At 51.9% G+C, this 25,240-nt stretch overlaps 2 protein-coding genes across 3 annotated transcripts; both read right to left on the bottom strand.

Annotated features, from left to right (window-relative positions):
* Positions 1 to 2,433: 2,433 nt before the first annotated feature.
* On the bottom strand, positions 2,434 to 7,963 carry rxfp3.2a (relaxin family peptide receptor 3.2a). The gene has a single exon (XM_088622084.1). The coding sequence runs from the start codon at positions 7,722 to 7,724 to the stop codon at positions 6,519 to 6,521; it is 1,206 nt and encodes a 401-aa protein (XP_088478210.1). The 5' UTR covers positions 7,725 to 7,963; the 3' UTR covers positions 2,434 to 6,518.
* An 11,321-nt stretch (positions 7,964 to 19,284) lies between these two features.
* Positions 19,285 to 25,158, bottom strand: LOC148639294 (cyclic AMP-responsive element-binding protein 3-like protein 3-B). 2 transcript variants are annotated; one of them, XM_088622083.1, is made up of 10 exons: positions 24,991 to 25,158; positions 23,912 to 24,067; positions 23,289 to 23,562; positions 22,946 to 23,097; positions 22,476 to 22,586; positions 22,222 to 22,328; positions 21,379 to 21,447; positions 21,200 to 21,284; positions 20,985 to 21,081; positions 19,285 to 20,547 (listed from the first exon to the last, which is right to left on the bottom strand). In XM_088622083.1, exons 2-10 carry the CDS (start codon positions 24,011 to 24,013, stop codon positions 20,216 to 20,218), a joined length of 1,329 nt encoding a protein of 442 aa, XP_088478209.1. In that variant the 5' UTR covers positions 24,014 to 24,067; positions 24,991 to 25,158; the 3' UTR covers positions 19,285 to 20,215. The 2 variants fall into 2 exon arrangements, with proteins under 2 accessions (XP_088478209.1, XP_088478208.1); XM_088622082.1 differs by having other exon boundaries at positions 23,912 to 24,025.
* Positions 25,159 to 25,240: the final 82 nt, after the last annotated feature.

Here is a 25,240-nt window from a genome sequence, read left to right as displayed (position 1 = left end):
TCATGTTCCCTAACCTTCTTTGTTACATTGACCTCTCTGCTCTCTGCCTTCCCAGATCGCACTGCTTCCACGGGATTCCATCCGGAAGTGCTCTGGTCCGCTCCGGGCCTGAGAGCCAGCCCCGGGCCCTGACATTGAAAACGATCCCCAGCTCCAGCGGCACACAGCCGGGGCAGATGGTCCAGAAGTCCCGCTCCAGGCTGAGCGCAGAACGCCAGTCACGAGTTCTCACCCCAGACTGAGGCACCTGCTGCCGCCTTCTGTCCGCCCAGTGGGAGGCTGGAATTGTTTCGACTGGCAGGAAAGCTGGTTTTACTCTAACCCGCGCCAGGGCTTGTAGTAATTCATGTGTGTGCACGGCACAGACCAGGGACTTGCCTTCTAGTGACGGGATTTGGTGTTGCCCTGGGGGGGGAGTGATGATTGTAGCGTTAGCAGGGTGGGAACTGGAAAGAAGGCTTAATCAATCGAGTTGATTGAGTACAGGGATCAATTATCCTAATTACTGTACCTAACAGCCCAGCTGGAGTTTTTGGTTCCTCTCCTCCGTTGTCTTCTGGTCTTTTCTGTTCTGTATTCACATGCTTGGTCACTTGCATTGTTTAGCGCCTTGGGGCAGCCTTGTCGTGAAAGACGCTATATAAAAATAGATTGAGTTGAATTGAGTAGAAACATCAGACAGGGCACTAAGAACACCTGGACTAGGACCTCGGTTCACCAGGGTCAAGGGGAGAGACGAATTGACTCAGTCTGATTTGGCTTACTTTAGCGTTGTTTTTGTTGTAACACACTCAGAGAGTCGTCTGGGGCGCAGCTGGAAGAGGGAAGCGGACACTCTCTCACTCCCCGGGAGCTGACGAGATTCCTGCGCTCGTTAAAACGTTCTTGAATTCCATGCGAGGCCGTGCCAGAGTCGGAGAGCTGGAAAAGAACATCCGTGGCAGATGCTGTGAGCCGTCACGTCGGCGCGGCTGTCCAGACGCGGGTTACAGGGAGCTGTCTCGCTCAGGGAAGAGTGCCCGGGACCTGCCAGGCTGTAAAAAGGCTGTTTTTTTAAAGAAACAGAAGCAATGGATGTGCATGCGTTTTGCAATGGCTGGTGCGGACCGCAGGACTGAAAATTACATTTGCCAGACGCAGTCACAGCCCCAGCCTCCAGGACTCGGGGGGGGGGCTGAGAGGAAGACCTGCGCAGGTGAGCAGAGAGACTGAACGAAGAGAGCAGGAGGGAGGGGAGAAGACCATGTGTCACAGCCAGACAGCTGATCAGTCTGGCGTCAAATCAAACCCCACTGTGGCAACACAGTCACTCCTGGAAACAGCTGGGAAAAGAGCTGGAGATTGTGCCCTTTTACTGGTGGCATTTTTAATATATTCAGGCACAATCCTAGCTGTGTGGAGAGTAAGATACGATCACTTTATTGGCCATATACAATAAGTATATGAAGTGGGGCGTCCTGCAGAGGGCAGCTGTCTCCCCCTGTCTGGGAGCCCTGATTAAACCGGCCTGTGTTGACGGGCTGTTCTTGGGGGGTGGAGGCTTCTCTCCGGAGCGGATCATTAGTGTCGGGATGAGACTCGCCCCCTTCCTGCCTCCCGCTTGACAGATTCACAGTCTCTGCTCCCTTTGGGGCGCTAAGTCGTCCTCTACGAAGAACAATTAACTCCTGTTCCATCTGTGCTTCACAGACAGGTCGACACTCAGTGACGCCTTAGTGGCAACAACTGGTGACAAACGGTTGATTGGACTCAGTCGGCTAAATTGTTAAATTGTTAATTAAAGGTCAATGCAGTAAATAAAGTAGTGAGTGAATCGTGAGAGCGTGTGGGAGCAGCGAGGCAGGGCTGCTCAGTGCTGGTCCCGCAGGGAGTCTGGGACGAGCTCGTGTTTGCAGATCTAGGAGAGCCCTGAACGAGCTGATTGATGTTGGAGTGGAAGCCTGCAGACCCCTGCGAGTAAACACTCCTCGTTAAGACACTCCCACCCCACCCTGCTTCCCTTCCATCCCAGCTCTTGTCTCTATTGGGCCAAAAAAACGACTTGAACCAGAACCGGGACCTGGACCGGGCCCAGGGCAGCAGGTGTTGGCCTTGGGAAATTAGAGCCGTGCACACCTCTCTTAATGCACGAGCACCAGTTTGTGTCACCGATCTAATTCTGTTAATTAGCCACGTTAAGCACTAAATATCCGGCAGTTTAGAAATGGCGAAGGGGAGGGGGCCTGAACAGCAGAATTAAACACCTGCCCCTGCGCGCAGGCAACCCATGCAAGCAGCATTGTCCGAGGGGCCCTGCAGGTACCAAGAACACATTTACCGCTCAATTAAGTTATCAAGTGTGGATGTAAATTTGGAAAACTCTCACTTATCATGTCCAGTTCTTAATTATTTGGTGTTTCAGTGCATCCAGTCAGAAAAAAGACAAAGACAATAAAAAAATACAAGATATGTTTTAATTGTTTGAAAATAGATTCACGTTGACCAGAGATTCAGTAGCAAGAGTGAGACGGCAGGTGAAGTGTGAGCATAGCTCTTCATTCCCAGTTTCATCCCCCACTTCTCATTTAATGAGCTCTAGTGATTCATTAAGCTCTTTCCCTCTGCCTCCCCCTCTCTCTGTCCTGTGCGGATGCATGCATGTTCAGAGCCTGTGTGTGGTGCCCTCAGTAACATAACATAACATCACTTTATTGGGCCTATACAATTTCTTGAATTAGGAATTCATCTTTTCACATACCCCAGCTTGCTCTCCATGAGAGACAGACACACAGACAGGGAGAGAAGCTTGGGGTCAGATCACAGGGTCAGCCATTTATACAGCACTCCTGGAGCAGCTGGGGTTAGGGGCCTTACTCAGGGGCCCAACGTAGTAGGATTCCTCTGTCAGCTGCAGGAATTGAACCGGCAACCTTCCAGGCTCCACCCAGTAATCTCCGCTGTTCCTGCCACCACTGCAGAAGACAGATACTCGTCAAGGAGAAACACAATTTTGACTCTTACCACCCACTTGAGTGTGATATGTTTTGTGATGTGTTATAAATGTTACATGTTGTTATGTGTTAAACTGTACATGTGCAATAGAGTGATGTGCAATGCTCTTCTTCTTTTTTGTAATAGAATAATGTGCAATGTTTTTGTCTTATTTTTCTTTGTTTGCATTCTATTTAAATGTACAGGAGTGCTGGGTGCCCATTAAAAAATTCCCTCAGGGGACAATAAAATCTTATCTATCTCTCGATCTTCTCTATCAGGCTCCACAGCCTGGCGATCTCGCGCTTCATGAGTATAAAATCGCGGAAGTGGAGGAAAACGGCGAGCGCGGGGGGCCTCTCCCGGGGGCCCGCCGCGTTGATGTGCACATCGTCTCCGTCACTGAATCCCCGCGGAGAACAAGAGAGGGACGGAGAGGAATATCGGAGCTCGAGTGAAGTGGCTGTACTGGGCATCTCAAGGACAACTGATCACAGCATTGGTCTTTGAACGTGGAGCCAAGTTTGAGGATTCTCTTAAAAACGATTGTCCAGAGGCCGCTGATGCCAGAGCTGGGCAATCCGGATCCTGACCCTCGGCTGACCCAGCGGTCCGGATCCTGACTGCAGACTCCCACCCCTCCACTGGTTCCGAACCTGCGGTCCGGATCCTGACTGCAGACTCCCACCCCTCCACTGGTTCCGAACCTGCGGTCCGGATCCTGACTGCAGACTCCCACCCCTCCACTGGTTCCGAACCTGCGGTCCGGATCCTGACTGCAGACTCCCACCCCTCCACTGGTTCCGAACCTGCGGTCCGGATCCTGACTGCAGACTCCCACCCCTCCACTGGTTCCGAACCTGCGGTCCGGATCCTGACTGCAGACTCCCACCCCTCCACTGGTTCCGAACCTGCAGTCCGGATCCTGACTGCAGACTCCCAGCCCTCCAGTTCCACCAGTCAGGGAGCCGAGCCCCCTAGACAGCTGTGGCCACATGCCCATGACCCCCTGGCAGCGCTTGTGGCCAAGAGCTTGAGGTTTGCAGAGTGCGAGCCCACCACTGCCTTCATGTCAGGTCATTTAAAATAAAACAACATCATTGTGCAACAGTGTGGGGCTAAAATGTAAACACAAGACTGCAAGACAACATGATTAACATTATTCTACATTACAGTGTTCAGAAAAACAGATCTTTGTGATTATGTGCCAATGTGACGATGTTACTTAAGCTGCTCTTGTGATTTCTTGGCGTGTTGAGTTTCACTTGTGCATGTGATTAGATTGTTAATGAATAATGAATCTTTTGATTGCATCGTGGATTAGTACATTTTCAGTTATCACTAATTAACTTGCTCTTCCCCTTTGCTGCTTCCCGATTAGAGGCTGATTAAACTCAATTAACAAACATGGTTATAAACCCCTGTGATTGGCTCTGGGGGGGGGGGCATGACCACCCTGTAGGAAACTGGTGAGAGAGCAGCTCTCTTCGTTTGAAAGTTTTTTCTGCTCAAGGGTTAGAGATTTTATCGTAATTAAGATACACAAGAGTTAAAAGGCAAAGTACGACCTGTTTACGGACTGAAGACAATTCAAGAGTGTAAATTGCACTAAAAAATAGATGTTTTAGATCTATTAATGGTTCCATTACTGAGTGAGCAGCATGTCCAAGCCCTGCCCCTGCCGACAGCTCCTCAGCTCCAGGACCTGTGGCTCTGGCTCGTCAGCTCTCCGCAGGCCCTCCGTCTGTGGGAGCAGGCAGTGGGGGGGCTGCAGTTGCACAGACCCACAGTTCCTCTGCTGTGGTCAGAGTGGATACGTTTCTGAACTTCGGTAAGTGATTCAAACTCCCAGTCCTCTCCCAGCGGTTAAGAGCAGAAAGCAAATAATAATAATAATTGCTTACACTTATATAGCGCTTTTCTGGACACTCCACTCAAAGTCCTTTACAGGTAATGGGGATCCCCTCCACCACCACCAGTGTGCAGCCCCACCAAATTGAAACCTACGCTTTAGAGAGAGCACTAGAACCAGTGAGCCTGTGCCTGAGGCCCAGCTGGAAAGAGTCTGAGCTTTAGAATAAACTTCCTTAAGGTGCCGTTCACACTGCTCTTGAATGTCCGCCTCCTGTCCGCCAACAGCCTTGTTTCCCCACACACTCCCTTTCCTACTGCGACTCCTGTAACTACCGCCTGGCTGCCTGCAACATCGAAAACGGTTCCCGGCGTCTTTGTCTTCACGACGATTTCTTCTTCTTCATCTCGGTGGAGGGGGGAGCTGCCGCGCGGGCCGTGGCGCGTGAACGGGGTCAACCCCTGCGGGAGGGGGACGCAGGGGCGCGCGTGCGAGCAGCCGGTGTCTCGAGCGCACGATGCTGCCCGCTCGGACCCGCGCGCGCCCTGAACACGGGCAGCCCTGCGCTAAAGCCAGACAGGAGTCCTCCCTCACAGCAGCGGTCGCTCACAAAGCGGTGCCGAGACCTGTGATTTAACCTCAAAACTGACACAGGCGGACGGTGATTGGAATGTGTCTGTGTACCCCCCTCTACCGAGAGAAAACAAAAAGCTTATATTTCAACGTCACAGCAGTATTTACACTCGCGATTTTGCAGAACTTCCATAAAAGTTCATACATTTAATACTGTGGGTAGCGATTTGCTACTTCACGTTTCACGACCGTTTTATTTACAGACCCGAAGCGCGTGATGTCACGAACCGTGGAGAGCTCTCCCCTCGCGCGGGCTGCTGAGTGTTTCGGTGTCCGACACGACAGTCGCACGAACACGCAGGGGCGCTGGAAGCTCCACAGTGACGCGACAGTGCCACGGGTGTCTGTGGCCGTCCTGGCGCGGCGCGGCAGCTCCTCTGTGTTTTCCAGGCAGAGCCGACTCCCCGCACCCGTCTCCCCCCCCGGCGCCCCCGGGGGCCCGCGGCGCTCTGCACTGCTGGTGCGTAACTGCGCGCGTCAGTCAGCCTTTGATGTTTTAAGCACCAGACAGCACGAGCCGCGTCTCTCTGCGGGTTAGAGCAGCACGAGGGAGCAGTGCTGACCCCCCCCTCCAGGCGGGACCTGAAGTGTTGGGGTCGCGGGACCCTGCCGGTCCGTCAGCTGGGTGAACCGTCCATCTCGCTCGCTGGGTCCGAGAGTCACCAGGAGGAAAAATCGGGTTTTTAGAAGAGAAACATTGTTTTTTTTTTTATGCTGTTTAAACACCACGTCTCCCGGACAGCCCACCTCTGACTCCTCGTGCCCGCGCGCTGGAATCCACGGGTGGACAGGCTGTCCCCTGGCACGCGCGTTTCTCCACACGAGACGAGGAGAGGAAGGAAAACGCAGCCGGTTCTCCGGCAGGACCTCCCGTCAGCGTGCAGGCTGGGCAGAGGAGGAGGAAGAGCAGGTGAGGAAGATGAAGAGCAGTGGAGGGTGAGAAGGAGGAAGATGAGGAAGAGCCCGCGGAGTGAGTCTGTTCCCGTTCGCCGTCGGTACAGAGACATCGGTCCGGGGGCCCAACAGCTTGTCGGTCCGCGGGTCAGGGGTCAGGGGTCAGGGGTCAGGGGCTCTCCTTCTCCCGGGCCGGCGCGGAGGGCGGCGCCTCGGCCACCTTCTTCCGGCGTGGCGCCAGGCCGGGGGGGGGCGGGGCCCGCTGCAGCAGGCGCACCAGGCCGGCGCGGAACTCGCGGCGCACCAGGCAGTACAGCACGGGGTTGAGGCAGCTGTTGGCGTGCGCCAGGCACACGCTGAGCGGGAAGGCGTAGGCCTGCGCGTTGTAGAAGGCCTTGCTGAAGGGCAGCAGGTCGAACTTGATCAGCGCGCCCCACAGCGTCAGCGCCTGGTTGGGCAGCCAGCACACGAAGAAGGCCAGCACCACGATGGCCACCGACTTGGTCACCTTGGTGCGGCGCCGCAGGTGCGGGCTGGCCCCCTCCTCCGGGCCCCCCGGCCCGCCCGCGCGGGGGACCAGCACGAAGCGCAGCAGCAGCAGGTAGCACACGGAGATGACCGCCAGCGGGATGACGAAGCCCAGCAGCACCTTCTGCGTCTGGTACAGCCCCAGCAGGAGCTGCGGGTCCCAGCCGGAGTCCGGGAAGCGCACCAGGCACAGCTCCTCGTCCGACACCTGCACCGTGGTCGAGTAGATGGCGTGGGGCAGCGTGGCGGCCAGCGAGGCCGCCCAGATGCCCAGGCTGGCCCAGCGGGCGGTGGCCGGGCCCGCCGGCCGGCCGCGCATCCTCACGGCGGACGCCACCGAGCAGTAGCGGGCCACGCTCATGGCGGTGAGGAAGAAGACGCTGGCGTACATGTTCATGGTGGTCACGGAGCTGACGAGCTTGCACATGACCTTGCCGAAGGGCCAGCGGAAGTCCAGCGCGGTGTCCACGGCCCAGAAGGGCAGCGTGAGCACGAACTGCAGGTCGGTGAGCGCCAGGCCCATGACGAAGCAGGTGAGCGAGGAGCGCTTGCGCCGGTGCCGGGAGCGCAGCAGGCACAGCGCCAGCAGGTTGCCCGCCAGCCCCAGCGCGCACACCAGCGCGTACACCAGCGCCATGGCCACCCGCAGGCCCGCGCTCGCCCCCTCGCTGGGCAGCTCCCACTCCGTCCCGCGCGACAGCAGGTGCAGCCAGCACCTCAGCGTCTGGTTGCCCGCGGCCGGCCCGCTGCGGTTGGCCAGGCCCAGGGTCTCCTCCAGCCCCGGCCCGCACAGGCCCGGCCCGGGGAGCACAGTGCTGTTGCTGGGCGCAGCTCGGCTCCTCTGCATGTCTCAGGGCTCAGGGTCCATGGCCGGGCGGGAATCCGGAACCGCGGGCGGAGAGGGGCGCACCAGGTGAAGGAAGCAGCGTCCCCCTCTCGGAGTCCAGCCCGCGTCTGACTTGCAGCTGCGTGTCTCCTTTGCCTGAACTCGTCCACAGGTCCCCCTCCCAGCGCCGTGCCCGTCTGCCCGTCTGCCCGTCTCTCTGGCAGCGGCTGCTGCGCGACTGAGCTCCGGAGCGCCGCCGCCGCCGCTTTATACCCCGCCTCGTGAGCGCGCGCGCGCGGGCACGCTCGCGGCTCGGGAGCGCGGCTCAGTGGCCCGCGCTCGAGCCCTGTTCCGGCCCCCCGGTTCAGTCAACCTGCCTGAGCGGCCGCGTGCGTGCGTCCCTACGCGGTGCGATTGGTTCACGCCTTGATCTCGCCTGTAGCGCGTGTTAATTGTATTGGCGTTTCGGCAGAACTCAACTGACGATGAAGGTGACAACGAAAGCAAGATTAATACATAAACCTCAAGGTTAATAAGCTTGAAACGCAAACCGAGGCAGACTTTACGACCAGAGAGTCTTTGAAGTAATCTTCAATCCTGTGGTTTCTGCTCTAACAAAATTAAATATAGACAATCTTGTTCTTCAAAGACACAGAGAGAGGGGGGACGGGGGAGTTGAGCCGTTTTTCCTTTTTTTTTTGCGAGGAAAAAAAAGTGAATTTAAAGTTCAAGCGCAAATCCCCCGGGGAAAAAAGACTCAACAGCTTCTCCACTCGGAATCTGCATTTCTTTAATTGGCCCGAATAAATATCCATAAATTATTAACTTCGTGAAAAGAAAGAGACGTCGCAAAATACAGGGCTTCGAAAATACTTCGGAAGTGAGGTCTTTTTTAATAAATGATAGATATACATATTTAACGTCCCCCAATTGAAGTACTGGCACACGGAGCAGAAAGAGGCGCGAGGCGGGAGAGGGGAGCGCGCTCCCACCGCCTCAGGACGCAGAGGCTGGATACGATAATAATTATTCCTAATTTATACAAATGATCAAGAATTAATATAGGAGAAAAGACAAGGCCGAATCTCCAGATTCTCAGATTTAGGTGCTCTAACTGACAACCTTGGGCAGAATTCGTACCCAGTGTCGCGCCACCCTCTGGACGGTTTGCGTGTCGGATTTATTAGTACTGTATTTTCCTTGAGAAAGAACAATTAAAATCCCAGGGTGTTTCCACTCTCCTCCCCACTGAGAGCTGGTGTGTGGGGAGCGTTCTGGCGCACTATGGCTGCCGTCGCATCATCCAGGTGGGGCTGCACACTGGTGAGTGTGGAGGGGATCCCCATTACCTGTGAAGAGCTCTGAGTGGAGTGTCCAGAAAACCTGTGTAGTGACGATATTAATATTAAATAAGAGACCATAATTAAGACTCGTAAGAAAAGCAAACCTAAAACATTCTGCAGCGCAAATTCACCTCACCTAACGACAGGCTCGTGCAGAGTCTTGCTCACGCGCGCGCGCGCGCGCGGAGCCTGCCGCCCGCCTGTCCCCTCGCTCGCCCCTCGCCACGCGCTGGCCGGTCACCGGCGGCCGCCTCTGATTGGCCGAGACAAGAAAAGAGGCGCCAACCTGCGCCCGGAGCGCTCGAGCCCGGTTCGGCGACGACCCGCGCGCGATCTTCCATCGGACTGTGAACTGAATTCATACGAGTCACGGATCCGGGGCGGAGCGCCGTGCGGTCGAGAGGTTTACCGAGGTGTGATCGCAGGTGGTGTAAGCGGGCTCTTGTTCTATAACCGGCTTGCCCAGCGCAGGGCGTTTCCGCCTATAATTACACGAAACGTGTCTTTGTCCTCCGCCCTTCGCAAAATAATTGCCCGCCTTGGGCTCCACGAAATCTTCAAAAATGTCCGATACATGTGTCCGCCTTTACATAAACATATCTGACAGATATTCAATATCTGGCAGATATCGTGCGATCTTGATGTTTTCTGATGCTGACAATCTGCAGCTCCCACGATCGGGAGCTGCTGTAAAAAAGTGGCCGAATTAAGTATTTGAATCTCGGGGGGGTCTCTCTGTGCGTGTACAGAATGTTTGTGTTTTTTAAAGTTAAAAATAAGGTTGCCGGGACAGCTAATCCCCAGGCGGGTGGAGACGTGTGCTGTCCGGCGGCTGTGTGATTCTCGCGTGTGACTGGCGGCGGTGGGAGCAGCACCAGCTCTCGCTTCAGCGGTTTCTGCAAAATTCACCATTATCACCGGGAGACCTGCCTAATGGGTTCAGCGGAGAGAGAGCGAGGCAGAGAGAGGCGGAGAGAGAGGTGAGGGACAGAGAGACAGGAACTGATGGAGAGAAGGAATGAGAGAGGGGAGGGAGAAAGGAAGAGGGAAGTTAAGGAAGACAGAGGACAGAGAGATGGAGAGGATGAGTAGGGCAGCGATCCCCTCCCTCTTTTCTCTTTTCTCTTTTCCGTTCTCACCCTCTCTGTATTCCTCCCTCCTCCTCTCAGTGTCTGTACTGCCTGTCCCCCTCCCTCTCTCCGCCACCCTCTTTCTTCCACATTTCGATTTCGAACGAGGGGTGTCCTTTCCAGATTGGGGGCGATCCAGCTGAATTATGAATCAGCCAGAAGAACACAGCATGTACTCAGATCACTCAGGCGAGCAGGACACACTCCTGGGGGTATAACAGCTCTCCTGTTTGGCTTTTAAAAATACAGAATTAACTCTTCCTTCCCCTCTCCTCTCCATCTCTTTCCCCTTTCTCACCCCTCTCTCACACGCGCAGGTCATCGGATGTTTTCAGTACTTCAAGGTTTTTTCACTTTCTTAACTACAGTCACTGAGACTGAGTGCGTTACTACAGTGTTTCTGACCTGCTGTACTGTGCTGCAGGATCTCTTCAGGAGGTTCGCTCTCTGTGTGCCACCTGTGCAGCTCGTGTTGTTCCCACCATGGCCACTAGAGGCACACTGCTGCCAGGGCCTCTGTCCCTTCCTGCGCGTTTACTGTGCTCTCAGAACCAGTTCCGTCGAGCTCCTTTCCTCTGGCTCACCCAGCCTGTCACACTCTCACATCATCAGTCACCTAATTCTGACAAAAGCCGGCGGGTTCCCACGACCTCATCCGATCAGACACCAGCCCGATGCAATTTCCGAAAACGACAACGCACAATCTAATCATCCTATCTCGTCTCTCGCTTCTCACAACACCTTCTGTTTAAACCTCCTCCACCCTCACTTCACCGCTTGGTGTTAAACAGTCTACAGTTTTCCTGAGCTCTTCACCCTTGAAACCATTTTGCGATCCCTCTTTCCAGCCTCCTGGAAACCACCCTTCCTGCCTTCCCGACTCCGACTGCGTCTTGCCCTGTTGGATTCGTTCACTACCCGACCTGCATGGAGTTCCTCACACCATTCGTGACATAGCCTGCTCAGCTCAAACTGCAGAAAGAGATAAACCCTTGACAGTTTGCTAATAATAATAATAATAATAATAATAATAATAATAATAATAATAATAATAATAATAATAATAATAATAATAATAATCTAAAATGCATGAAGCAAAGCCTTAAATTTGAGAGGGAACCCACTTTAGACCCAGCTAAAGTGCAGCAGCCGCTGTGTGCCAGTAACTCCACCGCCTACTGGTTCACCTGCACCTCTTGCAGCAGAGCCACTGCACCGCCCCCAGCTACAGGGTGTCGATGCTGCTGGCTCTTCTCAGTGACTAGGTTTTCCTGCTGTTTCCATAGAAGGAGCACAGTATTCTTCCCTGGCCGGGCAGGAGGACACACAGAATAGTGTTGCCAAAGGTAAACTGACAGTTTGTTGTGTTGACTAAAAGTAGAATGTGCCCCTTGTCAATTACTGCTGCCCCCACTCTCCACTACTGCCCCACTGTCCTCTGCTGCCCCCACTGTCTTCTACTGCCCCCACTCTCCTCTACTGCCCCACTGTCTTCTACTGCCCCCACTCTCCACTACTGCCCCACTGTCCTCTGCTGCCCCCACTGTCTTCTACTGCCCCCACTCTCCACTACTGCCCCACTGTCCTCTGCTGCCCCCACTCTCCTCTGCTGCCCCCACTCTCCACTACTGCCCCACTGTCCTCTGCTGCCCCCACTCTCCTCTGCTGCCCCCACTCTCCTCTACTGCCCCACTGTCCTCTGCTGCCCCCACTCTCCACTACTGCCCCCACTGTCTTCTACTGCCCCCACTCTCCACTACTGCCCCACTGTCCTCTGCTGCCCCCACTGTCTTCTACTGCCCCCACTCTCCACTACTGCCCCACTGTCCTCTGCTGCCCCCACTCTCCTCTGCTGCCCCCACTCTCCACTACTGCCCCACTGTCCTCTGCTGCCCCCACTCTCCACTACTGCCCCCACTGTCTTCTACTGCCCCCACTCTCCACTACTGCCCCACTGTCCTCTGCTGCCCCCACTGTCTTCTACTGCCCCCACTCTCCACTACTGCCCCACTGTCCTCTGCTGCCCCCACTCTCCTCTGCTGCCCCCACTCTCCACTACTGCCCCACTGTCCTCTGCTGCCCCCACTCTCCTCTGCTGCCCCCACTCTCCTCTACTGCCCCACTCTCCTCTGCTGCCCCCACTCTTCTCTACAGCCCCCACTCTCCACTACTGCCCCCACTGTCCTCTGCTGCCCCCACTCTCCACTACTGCCCCCACTGTCCTCTGCTGCCCCACTGTCCTCTGCTGCCCCCACTCTCCACTACTGCCCCCACTGTCCTCTGCTGCCCCACTGTCCTCTGCTGCCCCCACTCTCCACTACTGCCCCACTGTCCTCTGCTGCCCCACTGTCCTCTGCTGCCCCCACTCTCCACTACTGCCCCACTGTCTTCTACTGCCCCCACTCTCCTCTACTGCCCCACTGTCCTCTGCTGCCCCCACTCTCCACTACTGCCCCACTGTCCTCTGCTGCCCCCACTCTCCACTGCTGCCCCCACTCTCCTCTACTGCCCCACTGTCTTCTACTGCCCCCACTCTCCACTACTGCCCCACTGTCCTCTGCTGCCCCCACTCTCCTCTGCTGCCCCCACTCTCCTCTACTGCCCCATTGTCCTCTGCTGCCCCCACTCTCCACTACTGCCCCACTGTCCTCTGCTGCCCCCACTCTCCACTACTGCCCCCACTGTCTTCTACTGCCCCACTGTCCTCTGCTGCCCCCACTCTCCACTGCTGCCCCCACTCTCCACTGCTGCCCCCACTGTCTTCTACTGCCCCCACTCTCCTCTACTGCCCCACTGTCTTCTACTGCCCCCACTCTCCTCTGCTGCCCCCACTCTCCTCTGCTGCCCCCACTCTTCTCTACTGCCCCCACTCTCCTCTACTGCCCCACTGTCCTCTCTCTATTACTCCCTCTCTGCACCGTGTACCTGTCTATGTATCAGTAAATGAGCACATGTTTGTGCATAAGTGGGTCAGTGTGTGCACGCTTGAATTTATTCCGCTCTCTCACGATCGTGACTAGCATGTGAACACAGCCCTCAGAGACACGGTACGGGAGCCGGAGAGACGAGGGGGATATGGATGTCCCCACGCTGATTATGGGCACAGTACCCGCAGGTCTGTCTGCGGGCCATGCGGCCTGCCAGTGAGTCCGGCAAGCTGAGGGCTGCACTGCTCGCTGTCCTTCGTCCCTCTCACCTCCTCTCTGTTCCCTCAGAACGGTAGCCTGCAGTTAAGTGCTGAATATTATCCGCGTGAGTCGTTAAAAGGAAGGTGTTTTTTTCTCCTCCTGGCTTGTATTAGCCAGGCAGTGAATTATGGGTGACCTCAGAGGGGAGAGAGGCCAAGGCTGGCGGATGGACTTGGCTTTTTTCCCTCTCTTGGCCAATTTTCATGATTTCAGATTCAGTTCTTCTTCACCTCCCTTTGTCTTTGTGGTTTCCATCAGGACAGGGGTTAACCCGCACAATTCCGGAGTGATTCCTCGAACGAGAGAAACAATCAATCAGTTCAGAATTACACATCTATAGTGTCGTCTCCTAGCCTCATCTGTGAGGCTGGCAGAGTGCTGGAAACAGCGCTGAAATTAATTTCCCAAGACAGAATAAACCACACTGAATGGTTAAACATTCAATGGATGAGTGGAGGAAGCATTAGCATCTGCATCAGAAACGGTCTGGTTTTCCCTGCAGCATTTCAGAACCCTTTGTTAGAAACCTCTGCCTTCTATGTGAGCATCTGTGTCAGGCCCTGCACACACACAGGGAGGCAAAAAGACAGAATCATCGGTACAGACAGAGATACAGGAAGACAATCCGGGAGGACGCAAGCAGAGACAGTGATAGAAGCACAAGGAGGCAGAGAGAGACAGGAGCACAGAAGAAACACAGACAGATACAGACAAACAGGGAGGCAGAGAGAGACAGCAGCACAGAAGAAACACAGACAGATACAGACAAACAGGGAGGCAGAGAGAGACAGCAGCACAGAAGAAGCAGAGACAGATACAGACAAACAAGGAGGCAGAGAGAGACAGGAGCACAGAAGAAGCAGAGACAGAGATACAGACAAACAGGAAGGCAGAGATCCAAACAGACTGACTGACAGAGACAGATTCCAACAAACACCCGGGCTGTTCTATGGGAGGAGTAGTAGTACTGGCCTGGGGAAGGTGTTTTGGAACATAATGCCTGAGTACAGGCCTTACTCCTTGCTGAGCACAGTGTCCTGAGTTAGACTACCACACAACACATCACATTTAATTAAAATAATAATAATTGCTTACACTTAAATAGCGCTTTTCTGGACACTCCACTCAAAGCGCTTTACAGGTAATGGGGATCCCCTCCACCACCACCATTTATACCCTATACACTCTTATAAACACATCTATTCATAAAAAAAGTGTTTTATTGATATTAAAAATAATTTGTCTCACCTATTTGGCATGAGTGTTTTACAAGCTTCTTCAGAGTAGTGCAGGAGGTAAACTGTACAAAATAATTAAATCAATGTACCAAGAATACAAGTGTGGAGGGAAAACTGGAAATTAAAGGACAAAGCTATTGGTCAGGGCCAAGGCTGTTTCTGTATCTATATTACTGAGCTTGCAAGAGGTGTTGGAAATGACTAGATCCTCTGCTGCCTCAAAGCTAAACCCAGAGAAGAGACTCCTCAGCCAGCTGGTCCTGAAGCCAACACCAGCCAGCCTCAGGACAGCACTGCTTCAACACCCCAGATCAGAGGCAGCACCATCACAACACAAACCAAATAACACTGCCCCATCCCTGGGACTCTATCGTCTTAAAAAAAGACAATACACACTGATCAAGTATCTGACTAGGGTGAGGAAAGACAAGAAGACTGAGATCCAGATGAAATACAGGCTCAGTGACCACAGCCTGGCCATAGAACCTGGACAACACTGGCTGAGGTGGCTGCCCAGAGAGGACAGCTACAGTGACCACAGCCTGACCATAGAAACTGAACGACACAGACAGACCTGGGTACCCAGAGACGACAGGCTGTGCTCCCTCTGCCAGTGGGGACAAGCAGAGAATGTGCTACATTTCCTCTATACGAGAAACTCTCCAAGATTAGACAAACATTCTTACTTAAAACAATGAGTCTAATCCCAGAATGATCATGCTTATAATAACCTCAACAGCACCAATTCCAATGAGGAAGAGGAGAGGAGAGATGCAACCCAATATAGGATCTCCTGTCAGCATGGGGAGCCTCTCCAATAACAATGCTATGTTTTTTGCAAGACTCTCACTAATTATTCTTAGTCTGACAACACTGTGATTCATCGTTCATGGTAGGAAAGCTTGGTGAATGTGATACAGACAGAGAGATTGCATCAGAGTTAGACACAAAGACATCGAGACATTTCCAAGCACACAGAGACAATGAACAGAAGGACAGAAGCACAGAGAAAACCTGGGAACCTGAGTCTGTCAAATGCTTCTTTGATGTCCCTAAATGTCCCTAAATGCTTTACTGCACATGTCTGTAAATGTTGTGTTAATTGTATTTATCAGCTTTTGCAAACACTGTAATTCATCAGACATGCCAATAAAGCTTTTTGAATCTGCATTTGAGTGACAGTCAGAGATACAGAGGTGAACACAATGAGAGTGTCAGAGACTATCGGAGAGAGAGATGGAAATGCAGATACAGAGACACAAACTGCTGGAGAGACAGACACGGAGAGAGGGAGACAGAACCAGAAATATTAAGTGACACTGTGAAACATTTGCTAATTAAAATGAACAGCAGCACTGCTCTTACGTGCTAAAGCTGTTGTTAATTTTTTACGCAACACACTTCAAAGAAAGCCTTTTGTCTTCACTTTCAGGTTTCTTTTGCAGTTCTTCGTTTACCTACATGTTTTCTGGGCAGAAACAAAATGAGCAAGAAATAGATGAAAAAAGCTGAAGACAGCCATCTCATTAAAGAAATCGACCTTCTTTAACCTACCCAAACCTCCCCTAGTATTATTTAAAAATTGATTTTGAATTATATTAAAAACCAAGCCTGTAGGTTATTGGAATGTGAATGTTCATCTGAATGTTTTTAGTGATTCAGCCCTTTACATCCTGACAGTGTGAGAGCATGAGAACAGCATGTGTTACTAATGGCAAGAAAGACAGATGAGAGATGGGGCAGTAACAGAGAGAGGAGAGGGGGCAGTAACAGAGAGAGGAGAGAGGGGGCAGTAACAGAGAGAGAGGAGAGAGAGGGCAGTAACAGAGAGAGGAGAGAGGGGACAGTAACAGGGAGAGAGGAGAGAGGGCAGTAACAGAGAGAGGAGAGAGGGGGCAGTAACAGAGAGAGGAGAGAGGGGGCAGTAACAGAGAGAGAGGAGAGAGGGGACAGTAACAGAGAGAGGAGAGAGAGGGCAGTAACAGAGAGAGGAGAGAGGGCAGTAACAGGGAGAGAGGAGAGAGGGGACAGTAACAGGGAGAGGAGAGAGAGGGCAGTAACAGAGAGAGGAGAGAGGGGGCAGTAACAGAGAGAGGAGAGAGAGGGCAGTAACAGAGAGAGGAGAGAGGGGGCAGTAACAGAGAGAGGAGAGAGGGGCAGTAACAGAGAGAGAGGAGAGAGGGGGCAGTAACAGGGAGAGGAGAGAGGGGCAGTAACAGATAGAGGGGGCAGTAACAGGGAGAGGAGAGAGGTTGGGCAGTAACAGAGAGAGGAGAGAGGGGGCAGTAACAGAGAGAGGGGGCAGTAACAGAGAGAGGGGGCAGTAACAGAGAAAGGAGAGAGGGGGGCAGCAACAGAGAGAGGAGAGAGGGGGCAGTAACAGAGAGAGGCGAGAGGGGCAGTAACAGGGAGAAGAGGCTGTACAATATCAACCTTCCCGCAAAAATCTTGGTCTGATTTTGTAAGTAATCCATCCCGTTGCATGGTACTGCACTGAAGTGTGGGATCCAGACCAGGACTACACAAAACTGGACAAACACCCAGCCTGAGGCCTGCACACTAGATTTATAAAAGCATCCTTCATGTGCAGAGAAAATCACAACACAGGGCTGAATAAGGCCAATACTCACTGCTAATCAATACACTGAAGAGATCAATACAATAATTGCAGTGACCAGAACTCTTACCTTGCCGAGCTCTGAGAAGAGCCTCCTCTGCTTGCTGGTCCACACGAAAACAGAGCAGTGAAAGAGACAGAAGACAGAGGGAGCAGCAGCAGACAGGAAAACGGGAAACAGTTTTTCTCTGAACGTCTTTTTCTAGATTGTCAGGTGTCTTTGGCAATGCTTGTTCAATTTGTCAGACCAGCGCGGTATTTACAATTGAACATGTTTCCCAGCTTTGAGGGTGTGTGGGTTTTTCAAATCATTCAGTGTCCTCACCTTGACCTCTCCCCCAGATTCGCTGTGTGCTGCTGTACAGAGCTTTGATTAATATTTTAACATACTACCAGCAGCTGCGTTTTTCTTTGCGGAGATGGTTTGTAAGAGTCTCTAGTGAGCCCTCTGCACCTTCGGCTCGCTCCCCTTCAATCACAATCAGATTCTGAGGCAGACTCCCAGTGCAGTGAACGTGGCCCAGAGGCCAGACCCACATGCTGCTGATGGATGTGGAAAGCAGCTGTTATTGGCCCATATTGAACTGTCCTTGAGCACTGGGGCTCCTCAAGAGGTGGGCCAGTTACCTGCCTGCTGAACTCTGCCTTAATAAAACAAGGTCTGATCATTTTTTGCCTCTCACATCAGATTGAGGTCACCTGTGAATGGCATCTCTTGACCACTATGGGATTATTTGTGAAGAAAGCGGTTTCCAGATCTGCCCCATTTTGTTTTTAAAGAGCCAAGCGGCTTATGTGTGCTATTTTTGCTGTTTGTCACTATCAGCAGTGAGAACTCACAAGATCAAACAGTCACTGATGCCACTGGCTAGACTGTACCCATCCACTCCCTGCTAGTGCTCTGCCAGTTGTCCAACTGGTCGGCAAGTCCAGACCAGTACCTGGAAATCTGAAATAGTTCCAGAGCTGCAATAGTTTAGAGTGGTCTAATTAAAGACTCTGTTAATGCAATTAAGTTTTAATACAGTAATTGGAGCTTCGCAGCTCAGCAGCTCAGCAGCTCAGCTGGGGAATATAGTGAAAGCGGCAGTGGGAAGGCCTGTTTAAAACTTTTACTGAACTTTGTCAAAAAACGATGGAAAGAACGAAAAACCGCTTGGAGATCAGAGGTTGGGGAGAGTGGATACAACACTGCCTGTTTATCTGGGTCAGATTTGTCCATCAGAGAAAAACAATTCACAGATCAAAAAGAAAATCAGAACGGCTTCTCTACTTGACAGCCTCTCTCCTTCTTTTAGTGATCTGAGAATTGAATTCGAGAGCTGCAGTCTCCGGGAGCCCCAGGGACTTCTCGAATCAAAGAGCCCCGTGCCTCCGCAGATTAAAGCCAGCAATTTACTGGCCAGGCGGAAGGATGATTAATGACTGGTCCTTGTGCGCTGATCACAGGCAGAGTGGCAGCTATAGCTGAATGCTCAGTTCACACTGATTCCTCTGCCAGCCACGGGATAAGAACCAGAAACCTTCCAGCCACAGGCGCAGAGCCTTATCAGCAGAGCCACAGAGCCACCGCACTGCCACGCCCATTGTGGGCACTCATGTCCAGTACATTGGCAGTCCTGATGTCCAGCACATTGGTGGTCCTGTTGTCCAGCACATTGTGAGCACTGATGTCCAGCACATTGGTGGTCCTGATGTCCAGCACATTGTGGGCACTGTTGCCCAGCACACTGTTGGTCTTGTCATCCAAAATCGTGTGAGGCCTGTTGCCCAGATGGTCACATTGTGGATCTCTCGCACCAGTGGACTCACCACACACCGTACTTAAGGCCAATAGCATAGGAGAGACAGCAAGAGACATCAGCAGACTCCTTTTGTCAAAGCACTTCATTACCCATCGTTCACAATCCTAATTCTCAAACAGCACCAGAAGAAAAAAGAAACTTTGATGTTGTTTTTTTATTTTTGTTTTCACAATTTAAAAAAAAAATAAGTACAGGACACTTAAATTCTGAAGGATGAAGAAAAGGGTATTTAAAAAAAACAACTTTTAAATATTTAAACAGTGAAAACCTTTGTTCCCTACCAACACCACATACCCACAATCTCATACAGGTGTCATTAACATTGAACCTGGAGTTCACAGGAGAAAGAGAAGCTGTCAGCTGTTAAGGCACTCTTGCACCTGAGTCACCATATTGGCCCAAACTTAATTAAACTACAGTAATTAACTCCCATCATTCTGTAGGAAATGACAGTGTTGTGATTAACTGGCACATATTCATTTACTTGTATCTGATTGTTTGTATGTTTTTGTTACGAGTGTGTAGTATTATTGTAAATGGACTAAACCCGTCTAACTAACACATGCATTCATTGGTGTGTTTTAAATTTGAATTCACAAAGAAGCAGAGCTGGACAGCGAAGGACGGGATTTTGACCTGTTGAGAAGAGATGAACCGATCGGTGCCACACGTTGACTGGGTTTGACAAAAAGGAGCTCCTTTTCTCTCACTCCCTCCAGCCACCCTCTCTGCCTCTCCTCCTCATCAGACCTTGTGTGAATGCTCCACATCAACAGGCACAAGTTCATTCAAGGCCAGCACTAAGCAACTTCCACTTTGAAATATGCTCTGCTCGCAAACTCTCGAAGAGCAAGATCAGCATTTTTCATAGCATGAAGAAAATTCATCCTTTCTTCCTGCGTTCAGCTACTTCCTTTCATTTACAGGCTGATTTTCTGCTTGACACCTAGATGCAAACAATGTTAACATGACAATTCTAATTGGTTGCTCGTCAGATCATATACTTGGATTTTCTTTGAAGATTTTCATTGAAACGGGCACCGGGATGATATCTCGCTGCAACTTTAACAGATATTTATAAAAAAAATAATAAAATACAAGAAGCTTAGCAGATAAAAAATAATATTAACAACACAAAAGCAACATCAGTGTATTTATAAATGAGATGTGAGGAGGTGCTCTCTCGTCTCCTCACATCTCATCGGCGTGATTAGGGAGGGGCGTCTTTCCCCCATGATGCTCAGTCCAGCTCACCGTGGCAACGTGGCCCGTGATGGGGTCGCCCTGGTGATGGCCACGCTCCTCCACGTCATGGGTGTGGTTGATGTGGGTGGAGGCAAAGTCAGCGAAAGGGAGACCACTCCCCTGGCTCAGCTTGCCGAACGGTGGCATCATCTTCCCCTCCTCCTCCCCTGAGGGCCCGGGAGCTGCTCCGCCCGGCTCTGGCGCGGAATGGGCGCGGTCATGAGCTACGGCGTGGGACACCCGAGAGGACTCCACGTTGTGCAGTGACCGTGACTGAACTGCAGGGGGCAACAGAGGGCGATATGAGACCGAGAAATGTCGAAGCTTAGGGGACAGAGAAAGAGTGAATAATGAGGAACTATCAGGATTCGCACAGGGTCTCGGGAGGGTTATCTGCATTCCCTGCGGAGAGTATTTTATTTATTTCAGTCCAGAATCATATTCTCAAATAGCACCATGCAGCAGGCAGTCCGTTATTGCTTCTGTTATCCTGATCTTCCAGTATTAATGTGCAGCAGAACTATTGAAATGTTAATGCCATTGGTTTTTACATTATTCATCGAGGCAGAATATTGCTGTACTGATCTGCGGTAATTTGAATCTCTGCAGTGTTAATCAGCATCAGTTTGTGCCATATTGATTCCTGTGGTATGGACACGCAACAGCACTCAGAGGTGTCAACTGGGCCAGGCATGACAGGGAGTGGCAGGCTGACCTCTAACGGGGCTGAAGTCTCCCTCCTGGCTCACGGTGCTGCTGGAGAAGGGGCGCAGGCAGGGGAACAGGATGAGGGAGAAAGACAGCAGGAGCACCTGGACAGAGGGGAGGAGCAAGGAAGACAGGTAGGGAAAGAAACACAGGGATATGTTTATTCACCTTCTATTTTTACAGGAACATGGGGAGGAAAAGGGCTCAGTGTCTGTGTCTCACCATAATGCAAGTGCCAGTCTGGGCCGTCTTGTTGGAGCTGCTCATAACCAGTGTCTGCAGTCTGCGCAACTGCTCCATCAGAGACCTGAGAGAGGGAGAGCAAGCTGGTAAGTGCCCCAGTTTTCTGCAGAGACGAGATAACGTCATTTCCTGTGACATGTCTCATGAAGTTGTCTTACGAGTTGCGTTTCTCCAGTTGAAACACTTTCCTCTGTAGCTCCTGGTTCTGGGCACTGCAAGCTGCCATCCTGCATAAAATAACAGATGAAAGCAGGTATTAATTACCTTCATTACCCTAATCTGATTTTAATTGGATTGTACTGCATTTTAATTTTATGCCACTCAGGGGAAGGGGAGAGAATTCCCACTTAAGATGTTTCTGTAGTCAGCAAAGCTCTCAGACTATCCTGAAACTTACAGGTCTCTTTGCTTGACTTTGCCTGAGCCCTGTCTCTTTTTAACCTCTCTCTCTGGCAGTCTGTCTCTCCATCTTTATGCCCATCTCCCTGTGATCCTGTCTAACTCTGTGAATATTGATCTCTGGCAATCTGTTTGTGAAACTGTTAGATTCTCTGTGAACCTGTCTGGCTCTCTGTGTACCTGTCTGGCTCTCAGTTTGTGTGTCTGTTAGTCTGGCTCTCTGTGTACCTGTCTGTCTCTCAGTCTGTGTGTCTGTTAGTCTGTCTCTGTGAACCTGTCTGTCTCTCAGTCTGTGTGTCTGTTAGTCTGTCTCTCTGTGAACCTGTTTGTCTCACTGTCGGTCTGTGTGTCTGTTAGTCTGGCTCTCTGTGTACCTGTCTGTCTCTCAGTCTGTGTGTCTGTTAGTCTGTCTCTCTGTGAACCTGTCTGTCTCACTGTCGGTCTGTGTGTCTGTTAGTCTGTCTCTGTGAACCTGTCTGTCTCACTGTCGGTCTGTGTGTCTGTTAGTCTGTCTCTGTGAACCTGTCTGTCTCACTGTCGGTCTGTGTGTCTGTTAGTCTGTCTCTGTGAACCTGTCTGTCTCACTGTCGGTCTGCCTGCACCTGCTCTCCAAGCCATCAATGTATTCCTTTTTTTTCTTTCGGCTCTCCTGGGCAGACTGCTTGTTTCGGATCTTCCTCCGAATCTTCTTCAGGATGCGCTCTTCATACTGAGACAGAGAGGGGGGAAGGAGTGGGGGGAAGAGAGATCAGTACGGGCGGGATCAGCCGGGAATGGTGCACAGCAGGTGGAGCGCTACACACAGGGCAGTGTGGGCCAACGCCCCTGTCCCAGCATGCATCACTGTGTTCAGTACCTTGGTCAGAGGCAGCTGGCTGGGCAGACTCACGCCCTCCTTGGCCAGCAGCTTCTTCTCGTCCTCGTTGAGGACCAGCTCCTGGAAGGGCTGCTGGGATTGCTGCTGGGGCTGGGAAGGAGAGGAGTGGGGAGGGAGGGATCGGATTGGGAGAGAGCAAGATGGAAAAAGTGAGGGGAGAGAGGGATGAGAGTAAATACTGTGCGAATCAAGAGTGAGTTGAGTTATGTGCTGGCGGAGAGAGAGAAACACACGAGAATGGGACACTTGTAGTAGGCGCAGCTCCGAAGTCCTGACCCTCCATATCTCTCAGTGCTGCCCTCACCCACGTCTGCGCCACCAGAGTGACTCGGCTTCTCCCACCCACAACCTGCACACCCCACTGACTGCCTCACCCCATTCTCATGTCCCGCCCAGAGTAAAATATGATGCAAATTCTGCCTCCAGATCCAATAACAGGGCACCCTCACCGGCTCAGAGCTGCTGGACAGCAGCAGGTCCTTGACGGTCAGTGGGAAACTGGATAACATCTGAATTCTCTGGACGCCGTGGGCTTTCTGGTCCTCACCCAGGTGGGAGCCGTTGGAGGGTCTCTCCACGAAAAACCCTGACTCCCAGCCCCCTGTGGTAACACATTCTGTGGTTAGAGACTGCACACTGTTCCCCCAGCTCAGGGGCTCCTACAGAGTTACTCAGACTGAAAGAGCTTGATCGGCGTGTCTGATGAGTTACAGTTGCCAAGGAAATAACAATTAGCAAAACGTTTCCAAAGGTTGCACTCAGGCAAACGAACGGGCTCCAGCGCTGTCTTACCGAGGTCAATGGAGACGTCAGGCTCCTGGGAGTCCAGCGGCAGGGCTGGGGGGGGGTGTTGAGATGTTGGGGCCACAGGCGGGTAGGGGGGCTTGAGGTGGGGGCTGTCTGGGGGTCGGCACGGCGGGGGGCTGTCCAACTGGTCAGACTGCGGGTCCTCGCTGATCCCGCTATCACTGGCAGCCGGCGACCACAGGGGGGAGCCAGAGACGGAGTCACTGCCGCCGAGCAGAGCACTGAGAAACTCGTCGCTCCCCTCCGCAGGGCTCAGCAACTGCACACAGACACAAAGGCAGGGCGGCAGGGAGCTCTTTAAAGTCTGGGAGATCCAACAAGGTCCTGGAACTGCCCATAGTCCTCGTGAAGAAGTCACGGTATTCCAGATGACATTTTCTTATGTGTGATATTTTTTGCAGGAAGTTGTAAAATTAAAGGAAATCAAACCACTGTACTGTCTAGTAAAGAGGGGATGTAAATAAAGAAGTGTGAACAGATGTAGAGGCACAAGGTCAGTGGTAAATGGAAGCTGTAAGGATACAGAGCTGTAAGAGACACAGAGAGATGGGAGACGTTGAGAGAGACTGGACCGTGCACATGGACTGAACAGTAGTGAAGTCACTCACACTGTGCTCTGTAGTTGGCCAGCTTGGGCAGTTGTGTTGCCCAAAGCCCTCATGACGCAAAATCCCATCATTCTGATCGAAGAGCAGGTCCAACAGCTCCATCCCATCATAAGCCTGAGTGAGACGGGTAATACCGGCACACTTAATACATCAAGACTGCAGAGGGACAGAAGGGTCATACAGAGACATTGACTGACTGGACTCTATGGTCCATTAACACTGCACTGAGAGAGAGAGGGGTTAATACAGACATACTGACTGGACACTCCAGTACATTAACACTGCACTGAGAGAGAGGGGCTAATACAGACACACTGACTGACTGGACACTCCAGTACATTAACACAGCACTGAGAGAGAGGAGTTAATACAGACACACTGACTGGAAACTCCAGTACATTAACACTGCACTGAGAGAGAGGGGCTAATACAGACACACTGACTGACTGGACACTCCAGTACATTAACACTGCACTAAGAGAGAGAGGGGTTAATACAGACACACTGACTGGAAACACCAGTACATTAACACTGCACTGAGAGAGAGAGGGGTTAATACAGACACACTGACTGGACACTCCAGTACATGAACACTGCACTGAGAGAGAGGGGGTTAATACAAACACACTGACTGGACACTCCAGTACATGAACACTGAACTGAGAGAGAGGGGGGTTAATACAGACACACTGACTGGACACTCCAGTACATGAACACTGCACTAAGAGAGAGAGGGGTTAATACAGACACACTGACTGGAAGCACCAGTACATTAACCCTGCACTGAGAGAGAGAGGGGTTAATACAGACACACTGACTGGACACTCCAGTCCATTAACACTGCACTGAGAGAGCTTTGCTGTATTGTCATGTGTCTTTTTATTTCTAAAACTCAGATACGCAAATATAAATACATGCACCAATGCACAGTCAGGGAGTAAATCTCGACACTCAGTGTCCCGAACTTTGGACTGGGAGGCAGGATTGCTCTACTACACTGACATTCAGAGAAGACAGAAAAAGTGCAAAACAACCAAAGCTGTTTAGAGGAAGTGCTAAAAAGTTGACAAAAGTTTTACCTTTTCTGCTTCCAGCGTCATTTGTCCAGTCCTTGCTTGACACTGGCTAAGGAACTTTCAATTAAAAACAATTCAATAGCTGTGAGGTTAGTTCTTTCACCTGTATGTTTTGGAGCTGTTCTGGATGTTGTTGCGTTTTCTCTCTCAGCTCACCTGTAGGACAAAGTTTAAACTCCAACACAGCACTGGGCATGTCATTAAGAGACTGTCAGACACTCGGTCTCTGATTGGTCACTCCCTAGCAACACTC

The sequence above is a fragment of the Lepisosteus platostomus genome, chromosome 27 (assembly GCF_059453375.1).
Source record: "Lepisosteus platostomus isolate fLepPlt1 chromosome 27, fLepPlt1.hap1, whole genome shotgun sequence".
NCBI classification, from domain to species: Eukaryota; Metazoa; Chordata; class Actinopteri; order Semionotiformes; family Lepisosteidae; genus Lepisosteus; species Lepisosteus platostomus.
The sequence above is the reverse complement of the archived record's forward strand: the minus strand, read 5'-3'. Positions and strand labels throughout refer to the sequence as shown.

What these genes read in the sequence shown, in the direction of transcription:
- rxfp3.2a (XM_088622084.1), bottom strand. Translation starts at nt 7,724, where the DNA reads ATGCAGAGGAGCCGAGCTGCGCCCAGCAACAGCACTGTGCTCCCCGGG.
- LOC148639294 (XM_088622082.1), bottom strand. Translation starts at nt 25,011, where the DNA reads ATGACGCTGGAAGCAGAAAAG. An exon ending in TGACGCTGGAAGCAGAAAAG is followed by an intron (nt 24,026 to 24,990) that starts GTAAAACTTTTG and finishes CGTCTCACTCAG; the next exon opens with GCTTATGATGGGATGGAGCT. An exon ending in ATTGATGGCTTGGAGAGCAG is followed by an intron (nt 21,448 to 22,221) that starts GTGCAGGCAGAC and finishes TATTTTATGCAG; the next exon opens with GATGGCAGCTTGCAGTGCCC.